We start from the raw sequence: 24,618 nt of genomic DNA, 5'->3' as shown, positions 1-24,618 counted from the left end.
CCTTTCCAATCACAAAATTGTTGTGAGAATTCTTACATTCATAAATGAAAGTATTTAAATTTTTTAATTCACTTTATTTTTTTACTATATCAAAGATCCCAGTAAATGAAAAAAAATTTTTTTAGATGTTTTTTTTTTTTTATCAGTATTGTTAGTTTTTAAGATATCTATAAGCTAGTGTGCTCCAAAGCAGTGACATCATTTCCATTTAGAAGATTCAAAATGGATATAAACATGTAAACACAACCACAGCCATTTCACCCTGTAGCCCAAAACCAGTTACTCACTGAAGCCAAGCATGGCTGAGCTTGGTTAGTACCAGGATGGGTGACCACATGCAAAACTAGGTTGCTGTTGGACGTGATGTTAGTGAGGCCAGCTAGAGGGCGCTCAACCTGCGGAGTCCTAGTGCCCTGGTAAAGTGAAGGGGACACTATACTGTCAGTGGGCGGCGTCTTTCAGATGAGAAACTGAGGTCCAGACTCTCTGTGGTCATTCAAAATCCCATGGCACTACATTTGATGCACTTGAGCTCAATGACTTTCACTGGCAGAGCATTGACAACACAAACCTTTTTTTTAAAAAAAAGAGGAGGGGCTACACTATGTCCCACCCTCTCTTTGTGTTTCGGTTGAGATTACGTCATACACTGAATAAAAAAATCATATTTTAAAGCACTTCACAACCTTTGAAAATATCTCGATTAATAACAGTACATTTAACTCAAGCCATTTTGTAAATACTAGTTCCTTATTTTTAACAAGAGCACAACATATCTGTAGGAATCCACACATTGTCAAATCATTCAATATTCTTGACGTTATAAAAAACAAAACTCAAATAGATTCTCACTTTAATTAAACTCTTTAAAACTTGCACCACATCTCGACAAACTTCACCCTCTATCTACACAGGAAAGGTCTCAAACTCAATTCCTGGAGGGCCGCAGCTCTGCACAGTTTTGATCCAACCCTGTCAAACACAGCTTATTAGTTCAATCTGTTGTGTTTGATCAGGGTTTGAGCAAAAATGTGCAGTGCTGTGGCCCGCCAGGAACTGAGTTTGAGACCTACTGTATGCTATAGAGAGAGGGATGGACCACCAGGAATGCTGATGATGAGGCCCATCGTTTAAAATGTAGTCTCAGACCCTTTGGTTTTAAGTGGTCTAAGAGTGTAGTGGATTATACAAGGTTTGTTTGGGTAGTTCCCCAGCTGTCTTTCTTCTCTCTGGTTGTGAGAAGTGTGACTGGTTTTAGTAAAAAGGAGTAAATAACCTGTGGCTCCTGTTTATCTTGACCTCACTGCTGTTTTTTCGTTGCTGGTGCTGATAATGTCAGCGGTTATGTAGATGTTTAGATTACATATGAATCATTTGAATAATTTGTGAGCAGATAAATATGTGAATGTTGAGCTTGGCACAAATGCAAAAAGGTCCCAGTGTAAACATTGCTCTGACTAATCTTCATAATCTTTAGAGAAAGCAGATTCACTCTATCTAATGCAAGACTATATACACTGTATGTTCAACATTAGACTTCTTAAGTTATTTTAAAATTGCAGTGTTGTTTTTAAATGTGTTTTTATGGTTTTGGTACAGATTTGTTATTTTTTTTTATTTGAAGTTAAACCACAAATTAACTATATTTTAACCAGAATGTTTGTTGTAAAACTGTGGCTTGAATTTGAACCAGACTTAAATTGTTGACTAATGTAATAACTTTAATTCAATTAATCTTTATTTCTATAGCGCTTTACAATGTAGATTGTGTCAAAGCAGCTTAACATGGAAGTTCTAGTAAATTGAAACCGTGTCAGTTCAGTTTTCAGAGTTGAAGTTCAGTTCAGTGTGGTTTAATTTTCACTGCTGAAAGTCCAAACACTGAAAAGCAAATCGATGTGCAGCTCTACAAGTCCCAGGCGAGACAGTGACATGGAACAAAACTTCATCAACTGACGAAAGTCAAGGAAATAAAACCTTGAGAGAAACCAGGCTTAATTGGGCACGATTATTTCTGCTTAGGCCAAACTTCTAAATTAAACAAAACCTAATAAAAGTGGGATTGCTTATTATTTGTATACTTCTATTTATTTTACTACCAGTATTGAGGAAAGATGCTTTAAGTAATGCATTATGATATTGAGTTACTTTCCAAAAAAGTAACTAGTTACGTTACTATTTGTAACTTGTAATTTGTAATTTGTAAATAATTTTTTAAACCTTTGCTGAGGCTTGATCTCTTTCAGAACTTGTAGGGTATTTATATAGAGTTAAAGTCAAAATTAGTAGCCCCCCATTGATTTTTTTATTTCTTTTTTAAATATTTTCCAAATGATGTTTAACATAGCAAAGAAATGTTCACAGTATGTGTGATAATATTTTTTTCTTCTGGAGAAAGTCTTATTTCTTTTATTTCAGCTAAAATAAAAGAAGTTTTTAATTTTTTAAGAATGATTTTAGAGTCATAATTATTAGCCTGGGCGACGCAGTGGCTCAGTAGGTTGTGCTGTCGCCTTACAACAAGAAGGTCGCTGGTTTGAGCCTCAGCTGGGTGAGTTGGCATGTCTGTGTGGAGTTTGCATGTTCTCCATGCGTTCGCATGGGTTTCCTCCGGGTGCTCCGGTTTCCCCCACAGTCCAAAGACATGTGGTACAGGTGAATTGGGTAAGCTAAATTGTTCGTAGTGTATGAGTGTGAATGAGTGTGTATGGATGTTTCCCAGAGATGGGTTGCAGCTGGAAGGTCATCCACTGCGTAAAACATATGCTGGATAAGTTGGCGGTTCATTCCACTATGGCGACCCCAGATTAATAAAGGGACTAAGCCGAAAAGAAAATGAATGAATAAATTATTAGCCCCTTTAAGCAAATTTTTTTTCTCGATAGTCTACAGAACAAACCGTGGTTTTACAATAACTTGCCTCATAACCTGCCTAGTTAACCTAATTAAACTAGTTAAGCCTTTAAATGTCACTTTAAGCTGTAGAAGTGTCCTGAAAAATATCTAGTAATATATTATTTACTGTCATCACGACAAAGATAAAATAAATCAGTTATTAGAGATGAGTTAATAAAACCTATGTTTAGAAATGTTGAAAAAATCTGTTAAACAGAAATTGGGAACAAAATAAACAGGGGGCTAATAATTCTGACTTCAACTATATATATATATATATATATATATATATATATATATATATATATATATATATATATATATATATATATATATATATATATATTTTTTTTTAAATGGAGGAGCTCTGCATCTAACAACAACCTTTTACCTAAATTTACCTTTAAAAAAAACTTTTTTTTTTTTTTTTTAAATAATGTTACCTTCTGAGAGGTTCCTGATGCTATACATGCCATTTATACTTTTGTATTTTTGTCTTATTAGTTCAGTAAAATCATTGCCTATTGAAACTATCCCCTTTTTTTCATGTGTTCAATGAGAAAATTTCCATCACAGAAGTGTAAGGCTCTACCATCTTGGTCTCTGTCTGTTCCCGCAGGGAGCTCATTCTCTCAATGTGATTCAACATGATTATACTAATTTTAATTCAGCAAATTATTTAAAAAGGCATAATATTTAATCTGAAAAGTAACGAGTTATAGATATTTTAAGAAGTAACTCAAATATATTTATATATATTTTAAAGTAATGCGTTACTTTACTCATACTTTAGAAAAGTAATAGGCTATTACGTAACCCACGTTACTTGTAATGCGTTACCCTCAACACTGTTTACTATTAACTCTATAGGCTATGGTTGTTCATTATTTGCCCAAAACCAAAAAGTGTTATTACAGCTAAAAAAAACGCAGCTTGAAAGAAACCAAATTAGCCCGCTTTCCCTCAATGACCTGCTCCTTTAAATTGCTTCAGGAGAAAGTGTTTCCTGTTTACATAATCCCAGGTCAAAAGTTCTCCAGTTTGGTGAATCAGCTGCTAGACCGGCGCTGTTTAACACCGTCTGGCGAAGTTTAACATCTAATTCAGACCTACAGAATAACTTTCCGTTCATGCGAAAGTGAATTTCCATTGTACGGCAAACAACAAAAAACGTCACATGTTAGCGAAATAAGCTCCAACGGTGGGGGACTCCTAAATAAATTTGTCATACGCCGAACGAAAGTGTTATTTGCACGGGCGAAAAGTGTTTTACTGTGTTGATTAAGCAGCGTTAAGAAACAGATCTCACTGTCTGTGCTCTTATCCCGTGACGTCACTTTCCCAAACATTCGCCGCTTGGAAGTTTGTCCATATATGGAAGAGCGATACAGACTACAGCGAGTGCAGAGCGACTGTGCGCTTCTGACCCATGCTCATACTTGCAGGGATAACACTGCTGAAGAATGCTGCTAAAATGTTCCTAGATCAGATCAAACTTAAGTGTTCTAGGTCCTCAAATTTAGTAAAAGAATGATTGACAGACAGGTGCTTTGGTGCAAAAAAGGGAATATAAATACAATTTGTGAGGGTTTCAATGGCTATAATGATTTTTTAAAAGAAAAGAAACTATTATATATATATATATATATATATATATATATATATATATATATATATATATATATATATATATATATATATATATAATTTTTTTTTTCACTTTGTATTAACGGCATATTAAACCCCTAAACAAACTAGCAACCATTTAAATGTTCAAGTTATATTGGGTAATATTAGATTGTTTGTTATGTTTTAATGCATTTTAGTTGAAATCTCTTCTGTGGTGGTGGTTGCTATTGTATTTTTTTCTTAAGGGAGACAGACAGATTGATTGATTGATTGATTGATAGACAGATAGATTAATAGACAGACCGACAAATAGATAGATAGGCAGATAAATATGATAGATATGATAAATACGATAAATATTTAAAGATAAATGTCTAGATAAATGTCTATTCTAAAATGGCATGTTGATTGTGAAAATAGTGTTTTATGCCAGAGAAGGCCAGCCTCTGTCATGTTCAGAGGGGAACTTCTGTCCAGCAGGAGGGGTTTACCCTACATGGCAGAGGCATTTAGTCCCAGACTACAGCCTTCTTCGGAATGTTGGTCTGAAGGTTTGTAGAGAGGAGGTGGACTTTTGAACTGATGCCATGCATTTGGGATGTTAAGTAACAGTGTTCAGTTTGACAGCTCTGACAAATGAAGAGTAGCCACTTTTTTGTAATACAGTTGTCATTGAATATGTTAATAGTGTTCTGTGGCATTTTAGATGTCACTGCGCCCTCCCAAAATGGTAATTCGCCCTCCTATTCATCTGTTTGAATCTATTTTCACGGACTTATTGAATCAATTATTTTATTTAATAATCACAATTCTTTTATAAAAGTACATTTCACTCAAACTCATACGAAATAAATCCAGAGAATCTGACAATTTTCAAATGGTCTTTTATATTCGTATTTTGTAACATATATATTATAATATATAATAGTAATAATATAATAATAAACTTATTTGTATAGCACTTTTCCAACATACATGCAACTCAAAGTGCCTCACAAACAACAACAAAAGCATTAAAATAGACCACAAAAACTTATCACATATACTGAAATAAAAGCATTCATGTACACAAAATGTAAGTATATATCCACATGATCACACACACAATAGTCCTTACATATGCAGGCACACACCCTACATTACATACATAAACCTACAACAAAATAGATAAAATGCGTACACCTAACAAACTTGTTTAATCATATGCAATTTTAAAAAGATGTGTCTTAACACGCTTTTTAAAAACATGAATACTTGGGGATTCTTTCACTTCAAGGGGGAGACAGTTCCAAATTTTTGGAGCATAATGGCTAAAAGAAGTGCGGCCAGATCGCATCAGGTTTACAGGATAAAATTCTAAAAGTCCAGCACTAGAAGAGCGTAGTAAACGGTTTGGATTATATTTTGTTAAACAGTCAGAAATGTAGGAAGGTGTCATATTTTGTAGTGCTTTAAAAACTAATAAAAGAATCCTAAAATCTATCCTTTGGTGCACAGGAAACCAGTGTAATTCTATTAATACTAGTGTAATGTGCTCTCGTTTCTTTTATTTCATTAAAACTCTGGCTGCTGCATTTTGTATCAATTGCAACTTCATTGTAGAACCCTTAGGTAGACCAGTATAGATAGCATTGCAATAATCAAGCCGAGAGAAAATAAAAGCATGAATTAATTTCTTGGCATCATCGAAAGATAGGAAAGAACGAATTTTGGCAACATTTTCTTAAATGATAAAAACATGTTTTTGTAACTTGATTAATATGAGATTTAAAATTAAGATCACAATCGAAAATAACACCCAGGTATATATATAAATATAACATATATTATACCTAAAATAGGGTTTCATGGTGGCACAGTGGGTAGCATGATCTCCTCACAGCAAGAAAGTTGCTGGTTAGAGCCTCGACTGGGTGAGTTGGCATTTCTGTGTGGAGTTTGCATGTTTCCTCCGGGTGCTCCGGTTTCCCCCACAAGTCCAAAGAAGTGCTGTCGGTGGATTGAGTAGGCTAAATTGTCCGTTGTGTGTGTGTGTGGATGTTTCCCAGTGATGGGTTGCAGCTGGAGGGGCATCCGCTGCGTAAAACTTATGCTGTATACGTTGGCAGTCCATTCTGCTGTGGCGACCCCTGATTAATAAAGGGACTAAGCCGAAAAGAAAATGAATAAATGAATTATACCTTAAACAAATAATTGAAGCTGGCAATTCCAATCCAGATTAAGTAAACATTTTTCTATTGAGTGTTCCTTAGGCATTCGTCTAATTTATATTTATTTTACAACATGAATAATTATTCTAGAAAGTGACCTTGTAGATGTGCAAAAAGAGACAATAAGATATCCATGGCAATGCATCACATGAACCGTTGACCCTTGTTCAGCCAATGCAGAGCATCAGATACTCACAAGGCAAACATATGTTTGCGTCAGAGCACGCTATGGTGTGTCAGACATGCCATGAATAAACAGAACTAATCATTTCAACCCTGTTCCAGAAATAACCACAAGGAATTAGAGGAGGAAATCTCAACATCTTCAACTTCACAGCTTTCTTGCTGCAGTTAGATGTGATGAATATGAGGGATATCCTCTGCCTGTCTCGGCAGACTTCTTTATGAAGGCCTGACCACATATGGCCTTGATCTGGCACAGCAGGAGCTTCCACTTTCATCTATTCTAATAATTTATAATGGTGTGAAAGTTTCATAGGCTCATTACCCTGTTGGCAAATTCCAGCCCAAGAGAGTAGCGGGCTTTTGGAACACGCTTTTTAGCTGGTGTAAGCTATGCCTGACAAAGGGATAGTCCACCCAAAAATATCAATGCTCTGCTGATTTTCTCTGCCTCATGCAATGCAAGATGTAGGTGACTTTTTTTCTGTAGTAGAGCACAGCTCAATGTGAGTTAAATTTGTTCATATGTGGGTTTTCCTACTGAAGGGAAAAAGTCACATCTGGCCTGAGGATAAGTAAATTATTTTAAATGAATAATAATTTATTTTGTGGGGCTGAACTATCCATTTAACAACTATATTCCAAAAACAAGCTTGAACGTCATAAACTGGATGAGGTCTGTTGTGAATCAAAGGTGATTAGTTAATGACCAGTTTGACCAGAAACCAAACTACCTACCACTAACGATTTGGTGGTAGTCTATTAATGTGAGATTTCCTGGATCTTCGATGTAGTTTTGTATCTCCCACCAACACCCTCCAACCAAAAACCGGAACATAGCGCTGTTACCTGAGACACGGTGAGATGAATCAAAAGGGTGTGGCCTCTTTCAGGGCAATAAATCATTAAAGACCTTTAATAGCAAGAATAAAAAAAAAACATTATATTAATATTTTAGAATATGAATGCAAACACACTTGCATAATGTACTTAAGTTTTATGCAACAAATATAGCTCCCCTTTAAACTGAGACCATGCAGATACCCCTTACACCAAATCTATAACAGACAGCGATAATAGCCAATCACAGTGTCTAGTAGGCGGGCTTTAAAGCTGTGCGTACTAGCCAATCAGACGCCCTGCGGCGTCCTCCTTTTTTTTCACCGTTACTGTGAAGTTTTTGCTGCCGATGCTCGTGCTGGAGGTTCTGCCTACTCGCCACTCTGGATAGCGGCGGTGAAAAAACGGACAGAGCTAGAAAGACGAGGAGATACAGACTTTGGTGTGAGTGAACGGGGCAGGGAAACGAGGCAGTGACGTTAGTTTCGTGCTCATCGTTTTAAGTGCGCACGGGAGTGTTTACTGCAGCGCTCTGTGGGAGAGAGAGAGAGAGAGACCGGAGGACCGGAGAGAGACGGGGACAGCAGTTCAGAATGGATCACCACCACCATCCACAACATCACCATCACCATCAATATGATGGAGGAGAGAACGACTATATGCAGCAGGAAGATGACTGGGACCGGGATATGCTGCTCGACCCCGCCTGGGAGAAACAGCAGAGAAAGGTATGCGCTATAATCTCTCAACACCACCGGCTAAAGGTGCAAACAGTCCTAATGCAAACCAGCAGTAAAAATGCATTGTCAAAACGATGTAAGGGCCCCGTGGCGTGCGGTTTCTTGAGTTGTGTGACTGCTGGTGAAATAGACTTTGCAGTGCGACGCATGGATTAATCACTATTTTTGTCTATCGTATTTGTTTATCTTATAGATTGTAGGGCATCTATACATATTCTCAAACTATCAGCTTTCATTATAAGAAACTTGAGGAACATCTGTTGCGGGATTGCGCATGTTCCTATTCTCTCTTCTGTCTCTCCATTCATTTGAGCATTATCACGGCCCGCCCCCAAGTCAACCGATCCGGACCCTGATCACCGGACACCGAGCGCCCACCGCTTCTGCTCACCGCGCGCAACAGATGTCAGCGACAGCAGCCTCTGCTCCATGAATGCGGCTCATATGATCCGCTGCGGGCGCGCGCCGAGAGCACGAGCTCACTTTATTTACGCTCTTACGGTTTAACCCATGGATGAGCCTCATTGTGGTTCCGATTCCCCTTAACGACTTCAGTCATACGAGGAAATGTCTTTTGAAACAAGAACTGCAATTTCATTGCACTCACTGTCCCCAGCTGTCTGTTGCCAAATAATGAGCTAATTCTGATTACAACAGAATAGATGCAGCAAGGGCTTATGATAATGATTTTGGTTTTGCAATTAGGTATATTTGTTTGTTTCTTGTAAATACAGATCAGAAGTTGTGAATTTTAACTACACGTCGTTGTCAAGTGAACAGCGAGTCAGTTAAAAGTTGATCAAATATTAGTTCCTTTATCGATGAAAGTAATAATTTGGGGTTCACTAGCGAGTCAAAATAATGTTGGAACGAGTCATAATTCTTTTTGATTCACTAACATGATTTGTTCAAATGAGTCGTTTGTTTGAGAATCAGAATTTGCTATGTGGTTTGGAATCACCAATGGCTTGGTTCGTTTGGCAGTTGGATTGATTCCTAGACTCGGTAGCGGTGTTACGGTGTACAGTATTTACCAGAAAACAGTCAGAGTGTTTAGGTACATCATTCAGTGTTTATCGGTAGAATAAGTCGCGGTTGACAGAAGCGAGAGTCAGTAGATGAGAATCGTTTGTTTCCGGTTTGTGTAACGGTCCAGGTCTAGAACCGGTTCTCGGATGCCAGCTCAGTTAAATGCATTCCGGTAGACAATTAGTTGGGGGAGGGGGATGTTTTAACAAATCTCTCGGATGTGATTTTTTTTTTTTGCACAGAAGTTTAAAAACTATTTGAAATATGAGTGCAACATTTGTCGCTCCCACACTCTTTTCCTCCCCTTTGGAAACGGGGAGGAAAAAGAAAACGAGTGCTGGAATCCGCTGCGGTTTGGGCTGGGCTTGTCAGGGAGCAAGTCTGCCCAAAAATGGTAATAACAGACCCCGTACACGGCTGCTGGAAAACTTTCCCGCGTTTCTTTTTTTTTCCTTCTTCGAATGCTTGTAGACTCCTGAATGATGTCATCAGCTACCGGCGGGAAAGACTCATGCTCAGGTATGCGGCCAAAGTCGTTCAGTTCAGCTTCAATGACCATAAAACCATGACAAAACCATGTGTCAGGAGTTTTACACCAGAGCAGACATGTTCAGACCTGTATTAGAAAGTTAAACCCCATCAGTGCAGGATCATCATAGTTTGAATTTTTGCCACATTAACCATTATGCATGCTGTAGTGTTTATGCATGGAGGGTCAAATGGAAATGAGAGATATGCACATCCAGGAGAAGCCCTGAGGTGTTTTTCCCACAGGGATATAGGTACAGCATTGTTTTAGAGCATCATTTCCGACACTGTTCATTAACAACAAACACACACTCGCCTGCTACACACTGCCCATTAAACACCCTCTGTGAACTTAATGGTGTGTGTGTGTGTGTGTGTGTGTGTGTGTGTGTGTGTGTGTGTGTGTGTGTGTGTGTATGTGTGTGTGTGTGCGCTTCAGACAGATTGGTTATTGTTTGCATTCTGACAGGACTGAAAGGTCAGTAGAGAGGTACAATGAAGTCTGGAAAACACACACTGCAGGTATAGAGAAGGCCCTGACCCCATCTCATAAAAGACATATGGACGAACTCAAATCTGGAGTGAATTTAAGTTAAGAAAGTGAACGCATGTGAGGAGCCATCTGATCGGTCACAGTTAACTGTATGTTTATGCATGAAAGTATGTCAGCAAGTTCAGAGTGGGCCAATAGAATCAGCAAATCACATTTCCTGCCTAATAACATCGGTGTAGGTCTGTGAGAAATTTAGGGGAAACAAGCCCCTCGGGCTGGACAGGTGTGAGGTGATTCAGCCTAAAACAGCAGCGAGGCCTTGTGAACTCTCACTTCTTTTCTCCTTCTGTGAGGTCAGATTTTCATTTGTACGCATGTCCTTTTCTGACACTTTCTCAGCCAATCAGTTAAGGCTTATAGGGTCTCCTCAGTTCATTCTGTAATGCCATAAGGCTTTCAGTGAGAACATTCAAAGTGTCAGTGAATGTTCTGGATAAATTTACACTGACGTTCAATGGTTTGGTGTCATTTTCACTCTTTTTGTGTGTTCAATAAATTACATTTACAAATGACATTACATTTTACATTTATTTATACAACATTAATGTATTTGACAATAAACAGCAGAAGTAATCCGTATCGTTTTGCTTCAGTATGTCCCTCCATGACTTTAGTTTTGGGCCAAAAACAATACAATGTAAAGTAAAAGCATTTATCAGCTGATATCAATATGGCAGCCAATATATGGTACATCTCTAAATGACACAAGCCAGATTATTGAAACAAATAAAACTCGTTGGCTGGTGGAAATATAATATTTCATTCAAATTTGTGGCCATGATAATTGCCAAAAGACTTACTTAGGGTCAAGATGCATATAATCAGGTGTTAACATATTTACACTCACCGGCCACTTTATTAGGTACACCTGTCTAACTGCTCGTTAATGCAAATTTCTAATCAGCCAATCACACGGCAGCAACTCAGTGCATTTAGGCATGCAGACATGGTCAAGACGATCTGTTGCAGTTTAAACTGAGCATCAGAATGTAGTTGAAAGGGGATTTAAGTGACTGGCTGGTCTGAGTATATCAGAAACTGCTGATCTACTGGGATTTTCACGCACAACTATCTGTAGAATTTAAAGAGAATGGTCTGAAAAAGAGACAATTTCCAGAGAGCAGCAGTCCTGTGGGGCAAAAATATCTTGTTGATGTCAGAGGAGAATGGCCAGACTGGTTCCAGCTGATCGAAAGATTACAACTGATGTATGCAGAAGAGCATCTCTGAACGCACAATATATTCAACCTTGAGGTGGATGGACTACAGCAGCAGAAAACCACACATAGTACCACTCCTGTCAGTTAAGAACAGGAAACTGAGGCTACAATTGGCACAAGTTCACCAAAATTGGACAATAGAAGACTGGAAAAACATTACCTGGTCTGATGAGTTTCTAATGTGACATTTACATGGTGGGGTCAGAATTTGATGTCAACAACATGAAAGCATGGATCCATCCTGCCTTGTATTAATGGTTCACTTTGGGCCCATTAGTACCAATTAAGCATTGTGTCAACACCAAAACCTACCTGAGTATTGTTGCTGAACATGTCCATCCCTTTACGACCACAATGTACCCATCTTCTGATGGCTACTTCCAGCAGGATAACCCACCATATCATAAAGCGCGAATCATCTCAGACTGGTTTCGTGGACATGACAATGAGTTCACTGTACTCAAATGGCCTTCACGATTACCAGAACTCAATCCAATAGAGCACCTTTGGGATGTAGTGAAACATGAGATTCTCATCATGAATGTGCAGCCGACAATTCTGCAGCAACTGCCTAATGCTATCATGTCCATATAGACCAAAATCTCTGAGGTATATTTCCATTACCTTGTTGAAAGGATTAAGGCAGTTCTAAAGGCAACCTGGTACTAGTAAGGTGTACCTAATAAAGTGGCCGGTGAGTGTATTTTTATACATTTACATTAAAGTATTTTGCGTTTCTGAATTGATAAGTAGTTAAAAACCTCTGTATGTGAGATTTAAAAGCACCCAAGATGCATTTGTAAGCTCTCTAGTATCATTTAGTGAGTTTCCTTAGGAAAATGTGATTTTTGTACTGAAATGTCAAAATTGGTCCTGCAGTGGTTGTGCAGTGTACAGCGGCCAGTGCTGTTGGCTTAGTTTAAGTGTTTCCTTACTGCAGTAGTTCAGTCTGCCTTGGGCAAGTTTTAAATGTTCTGTTTGCAGGTCTGGTCTGATGACTCCTCTGATAAGAGAGATGGAAATCTTCAGAAACAGGAAAAGGATCAGCTTTAGTGAATGTGAATCAGCCACATAACATTGTGCTCTGAGATCTGTGTCTGATAATCTGCATTGTGTATTTTCTTGGTGTGTGACTTCAGGGTAGTAAAGGGTTATTGTAGTAGGGGCAAAGCCTGCTCTAGCTTTTCATGTCTTCAAGACTAAAACTAGAGGCAGTCAATCCTCTGTGTTTCTCTGTGTCTCTCTCACTCATTCACTTTGGGGTAAGTTAAGTATCCCATGGGGAAACACTGGCTGTTTTAAAGCAGGCCTAAAGAGTTTCCTAAAATCTGCCACAAATCTCAGAACTAAACATAGTTTTCGAAATCATTGTGTAGATGATGCATTTCTACATAAATAGCTTTATTTATTTATTTATTTTTAATGCATAGTGTTGATGAAAAATTCTGTTCCATCTTATTGGTAGCTGCAAGCACAATCAAGTTAGCTCATGTATCCAATAAAGCAACATGTAAGTGGCAGGATAAGTGTAAAACTTTGTGAATGGCAGCTGCTTCAATTACGTGAAGTTCTGCGGGCACAGATGTCGTGTAGGCCTGCATATAAAACACGTGATGTCCCGAGGCGTCATTGCATGCCTGATTTTGCCCTTACCACTTGATGGAAGCTGGCATTTTTAGTTCTTGAGCATAAGCTTCAATTTAGCCAGTGTGTGTTGTACTGACCAAGACTGGTATTTTTAAAGACCAAACCTAAGGATACAGCACAAAAAAAAAAACACTTTTACGAATTATATTTTTGGTGTACATCCATAACAATGGTGTGTGCTGGGCTAAACACTAAACAAAAGCTGAAGAGCTTATAAAATGTGTAAAATAATCGAAATAGGACTGTAAATTCCTCTTATTCACATCTATTACAAGATGTGTTTTCAACACATGTAAACCGTAATAGTCAACATTGCAACTAGGGTTGTAACAATATACCGGTATGACGGTTTACCACGATTTGAACGTGCACGATTATCATACCATGAACAATTGCATATCAACGGTTTTAACTCTTAAAGACCGAGACAGCTGCCCGCGGCTAAAAATAAGTATTGCTCTTAAATGTTTAATAACTTTTGATCCGCTGATCCCATTCATACAATTCAAAGATTGGCATAAAGAAGAGAATCTCAGCTTTCCAGTGCTGTATCACATAACATTAGGACTTTCAGAGGCTCCGGAATCAGTGCGGTTACGTCATCAACATTTGACAACGCTGATTTGACAAAGAAACGCTCGTCACTGTGTCTCCGGACAAATCAGACATGATACATTGATGCATTGTCCCTCCTCCATGCCCAGATTGGTTCAAACTCGCTATATCACAACCAATAAGCATAGGTTTCGCTTTTGTTTGTGGACCAACACTGAGCTTTTTGAACAACACGGAATGAGAGATAGGCATACATTTATGCGCGGCTAAATAAAACGCAAAAAAAAAAAGGTTTGCATGAAATAATTCTCATACTAAGTACTTTTGCATGCACAGCAGCACAGAAACATGACAAAACAGTGACACAGCAAAGACGAACTGCTGCTCTTGCTGTTTTCAAAAGACGCAAATGAAGATGCAGCTGTTTGTCTGCATTGCAGACAACCATATCCAAATCCATATCGATAGACAACCATATCCATGCTGGCACATAAAACCTAAGGATGTTCCATATTGAATCTAGTTTCGTTATGTAACTATTTATAGTATAGTAAATATTTATATCTATTTTTTACTGAGGATTTGCACCATGTTTATTTGGACTTTATTTGGACTTTGACACATTATTTATTATTATTTTTTTTTATTTGTTCATTGTAAGTGGTGTTGTTTATAGTAACTAAAAATATATTATTTGGAAAAAGTCAAATTTGCTTCACTGTTCTATTATTTTGTTAACATTTGTAACATACCGTATACCGCGAAACCGTCAAACCGTGATATTGTTTTAGACGATTATCATACCGTGAAAAATTCATACCGTTACAACCCTAATTGCAACTATAACAAAATAAAAACAGGAATGCTTGATCATTCTGACTCTTTTATGGTTGCATTTTGTGATATCAGGTCCTGTTTTTGGCTTCTAGACGTCTTTGTTTTATTCCTGTTTCAGTCAAAACGCAACAAGGTTTGTTTCAAGGTTTGAATGGCAGCATTCGCACTATTAGCAAACTGACTGGTTTTGACCGGAACACATTAAACCTCACCATATGCTTTATGTAGTATGATGAAAACAGATTTCATTCATTCAAAACGTGATTCATTTTTCAAGGACACAGATATTTTCAGATTAACCTTACCTGTTGTTGGCTCTGATGTTATTAATTAGTTGCTCTTGCTTTTCTTGAACCCATATGTCTGCATTAATTCACCTCATTGTTTAGAACAATCATGTTCAGTAGAGTTCATGCAGAAACATCTCAATTACTTATGAAGCTGTCAAGAAACTTCCTCCAGTCACAGTGAGCAATTACGGATGTAACTGACTCAGACTACCTCCCTCTCAGAATGCCTATTCATATTTAGCAGGCATGTCATGACATATTAAGCACAAATCCTGAAATACATTGTAATGTTGTTTCTGTAGATACAATCAATTAAATGTTTAATATTTCTAAATGATTTTTAATTTGTATGTGCCCTACACAATTCTTCATGTAACTGTAGTTCTCACCTACATTAAATCTCGTAAATTATTGTACTCCCCCTCAATTTTCATATATTTCTTTAATTCGAAATGTTTATTCTTGTCATTTCTAGCATAGACTGTAAAAGATATGGACGTAGTATCTGTGACGTCACTCATAAGTAAGCACAAATTAAGTTACAAATTAAGTAAGTATAGCCAACAGTCGCCATTTTGTTCGCGCTTTATCACATCGACTGGGGATACCAAACAAGAGCAAAGAGGTGGAGCGTGAGAGGAGCTGCAGATGCCTTATAGCATTTTGCTTAGACAGGCTTTTCTTTTAACAGTTGTAATACATTGAGCCACTAAACATTGTTCTTGCGACATTTTTCTACAGGAGGAAAACGCTAATGACTTCCAAATTCTTTACATAAAGTCTGTGTTAGTAAATGCAAGGCTGTTTATGAAATTCAGACATAACACTGTATGACAACGGCTGCGTCCGAAACCGCCTACTACTCAGTAGGTACTGCTTTTGAATTTAAACGTACTACTCGGCCGTTAGAAAAGTACACTCTATACAGTATAAATGTGAAAAGTATGAATGGAATTCGGATGTACTACATCTGCCATTTTTCATAGTCACGTGACCTACCTGCGTCAGTTTCGTCGCTTTACTCTCATTCATGAATTCGCTCGCGGGGCATCATGGGATAGCGCAGCGTGCATGGGATGCGCAGCGCACTTTAGAATCTCGCCGGAAGTAGCAAGTCATCCAGATACTTCTCGCATACCGATTTTCGAATTCTATGAATTCGGCCATACTACTCGGCTCGCATACTGATTTTAGCGTACTATATAGTATGGAAGTATGCGGTTTCGGACGCAGCCAACGTTTCAAATGACTGTTCTATAGCATACAGCTAATCAATCTGTCAGAATCTGGAGTGCTTTACAGATCTAAAGAAAATTATAAATGATAAATTATCTTAATTAAAACAAATACATTTATAGATATGATGTATAATTTTATTCACCTGGGAAATGAAGGGAACTTGAATGGTTTGTGAGCACAGTTAAGTGCTCACAGCATGCCATATCTTCTGATAATTGTAGGAAATAAATCCAAAAGGCAATTGACTGTGTAAAGCTACATAAAAAAAAAATAAATAAAAAAGATGTTTATGTTGAGTTCAGCAGCTAATCTGCCAGATTGACATGACGGCGACCAGCGAGACCTAGCTGTCATTTAAGTGGCTATGTCCTTAGTTATGCAGACTAAATAAAGTTGAATAAAAATAAAACAGATGATTTATAAAAAAAATCACCCCCTTCATAGTTGTCATGAAAGGTAATATTAGCTGTTTGAACCAAAACTATCTTTTGTGCCAGGCTGTAAACATCAGATGTAAAATTGGCCAGTTAAGCATTGCAGTCAGTGAATATCTGGAGTTCCTGGAGTCAGCCCCCAAATGCGAGTCGATGAATTTCAGTTTCAATTACTTCCATATTGGATTCACGAGAGAGAGAGAGAGAGAGAGCAGGATGTCACCGATTGGATTCTAGTAGCTGGTTGGTTTGATACATGTCTTATTATTAAATTTTCAAAATTAGTCATTTTGACATTGATGAGTGTTATTAGACCGCAGAAGCTGACCAGCCTAAAAAATGACCTTTCAAACATTTTTGTTATCCTAATTTAGGTATATATTGGTCCATTTTGAACAATCTGGGTGATTTACTGTATATCCACCAAGATATTCACTGTACCTCTAGCTTGTTGCTGTGTGATCCAGGCAACGATATATTGCATTTCTGCAGCTTGCTGTTCATAAAAAACAAATTGGTCTCCACTTTTAATATACATCCACTCAAATGCAGATGCAAATAGGGTAGATTGAACAATGTCCCTGTTTAGAAATTGAAAGATGAATGTTAGGTTTGCAAGGCTAGATTTGTTGTACAATTTCAGTCTAAACAGTAATGCCCAATCCCAGTTTAATTTTAGACCCTCCCTACGCCTTGGTTTGTGGAACGGTGTGTGAAGGAGGATGAAAATATTTTCCTAATAAATGAGACACCACTACTAGACCCACACACACATCATTATATGTCATCCCTAGCTCTTACGTCATATAAGATGTGATGATGTCACCTGATGTAGTCATTCCAGAAGGCGTAAGCAGAGTCACGTTTAACAGGCTACTCACTCACAAGTTATTTTGCACCGTATTCAGTGCTTGAAATAACAAAACAGTCTCCAGGTTTTCTCAGACGTACGTTTCATACACATAGTATGACTGGTGGATCATGTTGCAAAAGCACAATTTTTTTTTTGCATATATATATATATATATATATATATATATATATATATATATATATATATATATATATATATATATATATTATATATATATATTATATATATAATATATATATATATATATATATATATATATATATATATATATATATATATATATATATATATATATTATATATATATAATATATATATATATATATATATATATATATATATATATATATATATATATATATATTTATATATATATATATATATATATATATATATATATATATATATATATATATATATATATATATATAAATTTTTAGTAATTTATTTATATATATTTTTTATTTTATTTTTTTTGTTTAGGACAACAGTATCTTCAGCAGAAATGATATCCAAAGGTGCCATTAAATTGTTAAGAAATCTGTTTTTGAAACCAATGACCTAAAATTGTGTACTACTCAGTAGGTATAGCATTTGAATTTATTACAATAAAAAAATATGTTTTATACAGTATAAATGTGAGTAGTATGAATGGAGCTTGAACGTACTACGGATCCCATTTTGTCATCATCACATGACACACTCCCATTTATAAATTCTCTTGCGGTGCATCATGGAATAGCGTAGCATCCATTGGATATGCACTTCAGAATCTCACTGAAGTAGTAGGCCATTCTGGGTACTTCACGCATACTGTTTAAACTACTTGACTTAATATTGTTTTTAGCGTACTATACAATATGGAAGTTTGTGATTTCAGATGCAGCCGTTGCGTTCAAAGCAGAAAAAAGTTCTTGTTTTTTACCCAGACATTTAAAAAGAATATATTTTTAGAGCAGTAATCACAATACTGTGAAATTGTGGTATTTTTATCCAAGGTTATCATACCGTCAGAATCTTATACCGGCCCATGTCTAAACTGTACTGTGTATTTGCACAGTGCTTGTATTCATGGATTTAATTAATAATTTAAATACTGAAGTACTGTAAAAAGCAAATTCTATGCCACTAGAATTTTCTGACAAAGGTATTCTCTCAAGTCATCGGGTTTCGATTAAATGTATATTGTAGGACTATTGAGTAGCAGTTATTAAAGGTGCTATTGTTAGTGAAAGTACGGTGGCTCAGTGGTTAGCACTGTTACCTCACAGTAAGAAGATCACTGAGTTCTGGCTGGTACAGTTGGCATTTCTGTGTGGAGTTTGCATGTTCTCCCCGTGTTCACATGGGTTTTCCCTAGGTGCTCCGGTTTCCCCCACAGTCCAAAGACACATGGTATACGTGAACTGGGTAAACAAATTGTCTGTAGAGTATGAGTGTGAATGTGAGAGTATTTGAGTACAGTGGCCAAGAGAGCTTAATGTGCTGTAATTTAAGAAAACACGTGCGATTACAAAAAACACCAGCAAATTAAGAAAAGATCTTCATCAGTTTGACAGCACACATTGCTGCAAATCCTCACAACGCAAACACATTTTTAAAAAACACATGCATTTTCACTCAACACAAACAAATTAATAAAACTTGCTGCATTTTCTCACAATGCAAACATTTAATGAAAACGCGCTGCATTTTATCCTGCTTATATACATCTACAATGTTTCCAACACAAAGAAAAGGTTTGAAGGAGACCCTAAAATGTGATGTACCCTACTATTTAGAATATGCTTATTTAGGCTAAACACTAAAGACAAGTGAATTGGCTTTTTAAAAATAAACCAAAAAAAATAAAAAATACTCACCTTTCAAAGACCACCTGCAACTTCACTGAGCAATAGCCGCGGCACAGCGTTGTCTGTCACATTTTGGGTTCCATTGAAATATTTCCATTGTGTGTCCGATGTTTTTTGTGTAGTGAGAAAATGCAGTGGGTTTTAATTATGTGTTTGCGTTGTGAGAATTTGCTGTCAAACTAGTTAAGATCTTTTCTTAATTTGCTAGTGTTTTTTTGTAATTTCATGTGTTTTCAGAAACTGCAGCACATTAAGCTCTCTCAGCCCGCTTACATGAGTGTTTCCCAGTACTGGGTTGTGGCTGGAAGGCCATCTGCTGTGTAAAACATATGCCAGAATAGTTGGCGGTTCATTCCGTTGTGGCGACCTCTAATAAATAAGGGACTAAGTTGAAGGAAAATGAATGAATGTTTCTTTGAAGAGCATGACCGTAAAACATGAACACCATCATGAATGCAGCAAAACAGATGCATGTTTAAGGGTAAAACCCTCATTAATGGCAAAACAAACTGGGTATCTTGACTGGCATGGACAGCCATGTTTCCGCTCTTACTGATCTATTCAGGAAAATTTCCTGTTAGCATGTGGAAGGGATAAGGGGTAGAGTTGGGATTGGGCCTGAGGCTATTAAATTATTCTTGCATTACCTAACTAAAATTCATTTTATCGGGCAACACGGTTGCTCAGTGGTTAGCACTGTCGCCTCACAGCAAGAAGGTCACTGGTTCGAACCTCGGCTAGGTCATTTTTGTGTGAAGTTTGCATGTTCTCCCCGGGATCATGTAGGTTTCCTCTGGGTGTTTCGGTTTTCCTCACAGTCCAAAGACATGCACAATATGGTAAATTGAATAAGCTAATTTATCCATAGTGTATGTGTGTGAATGAGTGTGTATGGGTATTTCCAATACTATGTTGCAGATGGAAGGGCATCCGCTGTGTAAAACCTAGGCTGGACAGATTGGTGGTTCATTCCACTGTGGCGACCCCTGATGAATAAAGGGACAAAGCTGAAGGAAAATGAATGAATTTATGACATCATCATTTAACACACACACACACACACACACACACACACACACACACACACACACACACACACACACACACACACACACACACACATTAGAATGGCCTACAAGATGAAGTGCATGACGCTGTTTCTCCTGTTTTCTATTCTAGAGTTTGACGTCAGGGTGTGATGAGGTGCTTCATCCCTCGCTGTGCTCTTTCAGCCAATGAAAGGACAGCTTGAATACATCTACAATAGTGCAGAAAATGCTGCCACCTCATTTACCCCGAGTGTGTGTGTGTGTTGGTCTGTGTGTGTCAAGCCAGGCCAAGATGCTGCGGGATGCAGTTTATTGATGTGTGTGTGTGTGTGTGCGTTCTTAAAAAGTTTCTTTTATTGACTGCGTTTGATCCTCCTGTGGCTTTCCAGTTTGCAAAGTCAAATATGTCAAGTCCGACTTTTTTTCTTTTTTTAATCTTAGCAGAAGCTCTTCATGCAAATCATCACGTGCCGCTCCTAACCTGATGATGTTCTCAAAACGAGGACTTTGTTCCTTGTTACTGTCCGGCAGGGTTACTCAGAAACAGGCCTCATTCATTTTAAGCCTGTCTAGATAATGCAACACTGCCCCGGGAGCTGAAACATGCCGCAGTGAGGAAGTGTGTGCACAAACACTGTGGGTTTTAACTTTAATTAACGTGAAAGCAGTGATCCGAGCGACTCAGCGTTTAGCTCTAAGTGAAGCCGTTGGCTGTGTTGATACGATTATTAATGAGCCATTAAACTGTGTGTCTGGAAACGTGGAAGCAAGAAACGGGCTCACCTTAGGAGGGTGCATAAGTGTGGGTGTGTGAGTATGTGTGTGTGGGGGGGGAGATAATGTGGAATGCGTGTGGAAGCGAGACAGTGGGCCGCGCGTCTCAAGGGCTGATCAGCACTTCCTGTCTGAAGTAGAAAGCCAGCAGACATCAACAAACAGCCCACTAATAGACAGACAGGGCGAGAGAAACAGATGGAGAGAAAAATGGAGTGTAAAGTTTGGAGGAGATGAATTTAAGTTTCGAGGGTTTATGTAAAGCAATAATGATGTTGACCTTAGCCAACACAGAGATAAACAGACAGAGAGGCATTTCATCCACCCAGAGAGGATGATGTCATTGTGTGTGTGCGGTCAGCATTTTGTTTAAACAGGTAACAGCTGTCACACATGCACACCTGAGGAGGCGGAGCTAATGTGAGCAGCACACACTTAAACACACAGACAACACACTTTGTGTTGTTAGAAGCTTCTGATGCTGCACTGAGAATGCATGTAATGTAGGACTATCAGCCTGGCAGTATAACACTGTTAACATTTTGGCAGAGATACTGAAAAGCTGATCATATTTATAGGTTATCTGCTATAATATGCAAATAATAATTATTAACAGCTATTTAAAATGTCAAATATTTGATTAATATGTAAATAGTATTACATTTCTGTATTATTTGGTCTGAATAAATAAAGAAGTAAAAGTTATTAGTTTTTTTAACTGATATGGCTGAATATAACAGTATTAACAGTCCCTCCAGGATTTCATGATTTTGCCATCGCTGATTTGATCACAAAATCAAGCAAACTCCACAAAATCTTGCAGATCTCATAATTTTGTCTGAAATTGTGTGCATTCCCCGCAAATTCAGGGTTTAGATGCTTTCTATGACGTCATCACTACGCAGATTCATCCAAACGAAAGTGGACTTCTCTTTGACATGATGACAGTATGTAATATTTTTCAAGACACTTGTATTCAGCCTTAAGTGACATTTAAAGACTTAACTAAGTTAATTAGGCAAGTTAGAGTAATTAGACACGTCATTGTATAATGATGGTTTGTTCTGTAGACAATCAAAAAAATAAATATTACTTAAAGGGGCTAATAATATCAACCTTAAAATGTTTTTTAAACAATGTAAAACCGCTTTTATTCTAGCTGAAATAAAACAAATAAGTTTAATAAAAAATTTTCCCAGAAGAAAACATATTATAGGTATTACTGTGAAAAATGATATGCTCTGTTAAACATAATTTGGGAAATATTTAAAAAGGAAAAAAAATTACAGGAGGGCGAATAATTTTGACTTCAATGTAAAAACAATACCTGTTTTTTTTGTTTGTTTTTTTGTTTTTTTCCTGGGATGGCCTTCATGAGAGACAACCTGTGCGAGGATTTAGTGCATTTTAATCTTTGAGGATACACAATTTAAAAACAATTTTTTTTTAACATACAGTATCCTTTAAATTCACAGAACCCTGTGTCTGGATCTAGGAGTAATAAAAATATATATTTGATAATGACTTTTTTTCTGTGGCATAATTTTTTTTTACAGCAAATCAACACAAAATGAGGCTGCAAATATTGCTGCAAACCTTAAAAAAATCTGGAGCAAAATCAGTCATTTTAGACTGCAAAATTCAGAAAAAAAGTGCTGTGAAATCCTGGAGGGACTGTATTAAGTACGACCAGAGCTTGACATTAACACCCACCAAATGCAGGTAGATATCAGCTGTGGCGGGTTAGACAGCCACCATCACTAGCCACTTTGGCTGGTTGAAAATAAATTTTAAACAGTAGTTTTCCTAAAAGCAGAGTTTGAAAAAAGCGATGGTCCAGTATTTATGCAAATGTAATCTTAGAATCGAGAATCAGCAGACTGACAAAAATAATTGAGCAAAAGAAAGCAGGTGAATACCAAATGAGAGGATGATCACTTGCGCCAACAGCTGATGTGCTGCGCACGACTCTTTAAAACGCGTGCACTCTCCCGTTTCCTTGCGTGAAGCAACTGTGCCTGGAAAGGCAACTAGTGTGATTGGTTCTCTTTCAAATAGACTGGACAAAAAGTTATGGTCATGCACCCGACAGTCTTGCTGCTTTCAAGAGCTCGCACCGGTTGCTTTCGCTTTGACCATTCTTTGAACAGATTAATAATCGGCCTAACGTTAACCTCATGCGTGTGATCATCTTTTCATTTTCGCACATGGTGTGTTTTTTACTTGTTTTCTTTTGCTTACAGTTATGTTTGTTAATATGGTTTATTTATCATCTTTTAAAATAACATTGCTCTAACATGAGGTTAGCTCATATTAGAAATAACCAAATGTAAATCAATTAATTTTGCATGTCAAAGTCATATTTATGCATATTAAATATATTTTCCCAACAGCAAAATTGTGTTTCACCTAGCATTCCTGAACAGCTTTCCATCCATACTACTACACTGCTAAAAACGCACATCACGTGACCACACACACACACTCTAGCATGCGCTGAGCCCCAGGCAGTTAGTGGGTGCTTTGAGCACAGCTCCCCGGGTGAGAGCAGCGCAGATTAGACAGTTCATCAAGGGTCTCCCGCTGGATTTCATCTCACTATAGTTGTTAAATGTGAAATTTAATTCATCCTGTCTATATCTAATGGTCTTTTGAATCTATTACTTGTTCTCAGATAAAGTGTTTCGGCTGAGCGTAAAGATAAGTTAATATATTATATAACCACATACATTGATTGTGCATATTGAGTGATTGCTTGCCTTTATTTGGTATATTGTATAAACTTATTGTACGTTATACTTTTATAATGACCATTATTGATTTATTAAAACTAATATTCAGCAAAAGAGACATAGTATGTTTCATATTTTTGTTAGAAAATAAAAGGAGGCTGTTATCTTATAGGCTTTGTTTTGTTATAAATATGTTTAATACAGTGAAAATGACTCTCATATAAATATGCAACTACACGACGATCAAAATGAAAATAGGCAGGTCCTCATATTATGTTTTCATTTTATTGTTAAGATGGTGAAACACCATAGCCAGGGTGATGCGAATGACGTTATACAGTACACAGTTTTTACCCGACGTGTTCTCGGGAGTTTGTTTTTCATATTAAACTTGTGAAGTCTGACCTTAAGGAAAGGGTGCAAGACTGAAAATTATGCACTTAATATTGAGGGAAAAGCCCCAGATAGTCCAATGTCTGCAGCTACACTTCTGTTTTCAGATGTCTCC

At 37.3% G+C, this 24,618-nt stretch overlaps 1 protein-coding gene and 1 long non-coding RNA gene across 10 annotated transcripts in view; one reads left to right on the top strand and one right to left on the bottom strand.

The window, feature by feature from the left end:
* Positions 1 to 8,088: 8,088 nt before the first annotated feature.
* Positions 8,089 to 24,618, top strand: part of actn1 (actinin, alpha 1) — a 70,753-nt gene continuing 54,223 nt past the window's right edge. For 7 of the 8 annotated variants that reach the window (XR_012388578.1, XM_009307476.5, XM_009307474.5 and 4 more), the window contains exon 1: positions 8,093 to 8,485. Coding sequence is in view for 6 of the 8 variants with exons in the window: in XM_009307476.5 (XP_009305751.1) it covers positions 8,351 to 8,485 (135 nt within the window). In the remaining 2 variants the exon portion in view is untranslated. Of the gene's footprint in view, positions 8,486 to 24,618 lie in introns of all 8 variants that reach the window. The other variant, NM_001168286.2, reaches the window with a different exon arrangement.
* Positions 8,095 to 22,646, bottom strand: LOC141377037 (uncharacterized). Of its 2 annotated transcripts, none has more exons than XR_012388836.1 (2): positions 20,643 to 22,646; positions 8,095 to 10,370 (listed from the first exon to the last, which is right to left on the bottom strand). It is a non-coding gene; the product is annotated as an uncharacterized lncRNA (long non-coding RNA). The 2 variants fall into 2 exon arrangements; XR_012388837.1 differs by having other exon boundaries at positions 20,669 to 22,646.

The sequence above is a fragment of the Danio rerio genome, chromosome 13, assembly GCF_049306965.1.
Source record: "Danio rerio strain Tuebingen ecotype United States chromosome 13, GRCz12tu, whole genome shotgun sequence".
NCBI lineage: Eukaryota > Metazoa > Chordata > Actinopteri > Cypriniformes > Danionidae > Danio > Danio rerio.
The sequence above is the reverse complement of the archived record's forward strand: the minus strand, read 5'-3'. Positions and strand labels throughout refer to the sequence as shown.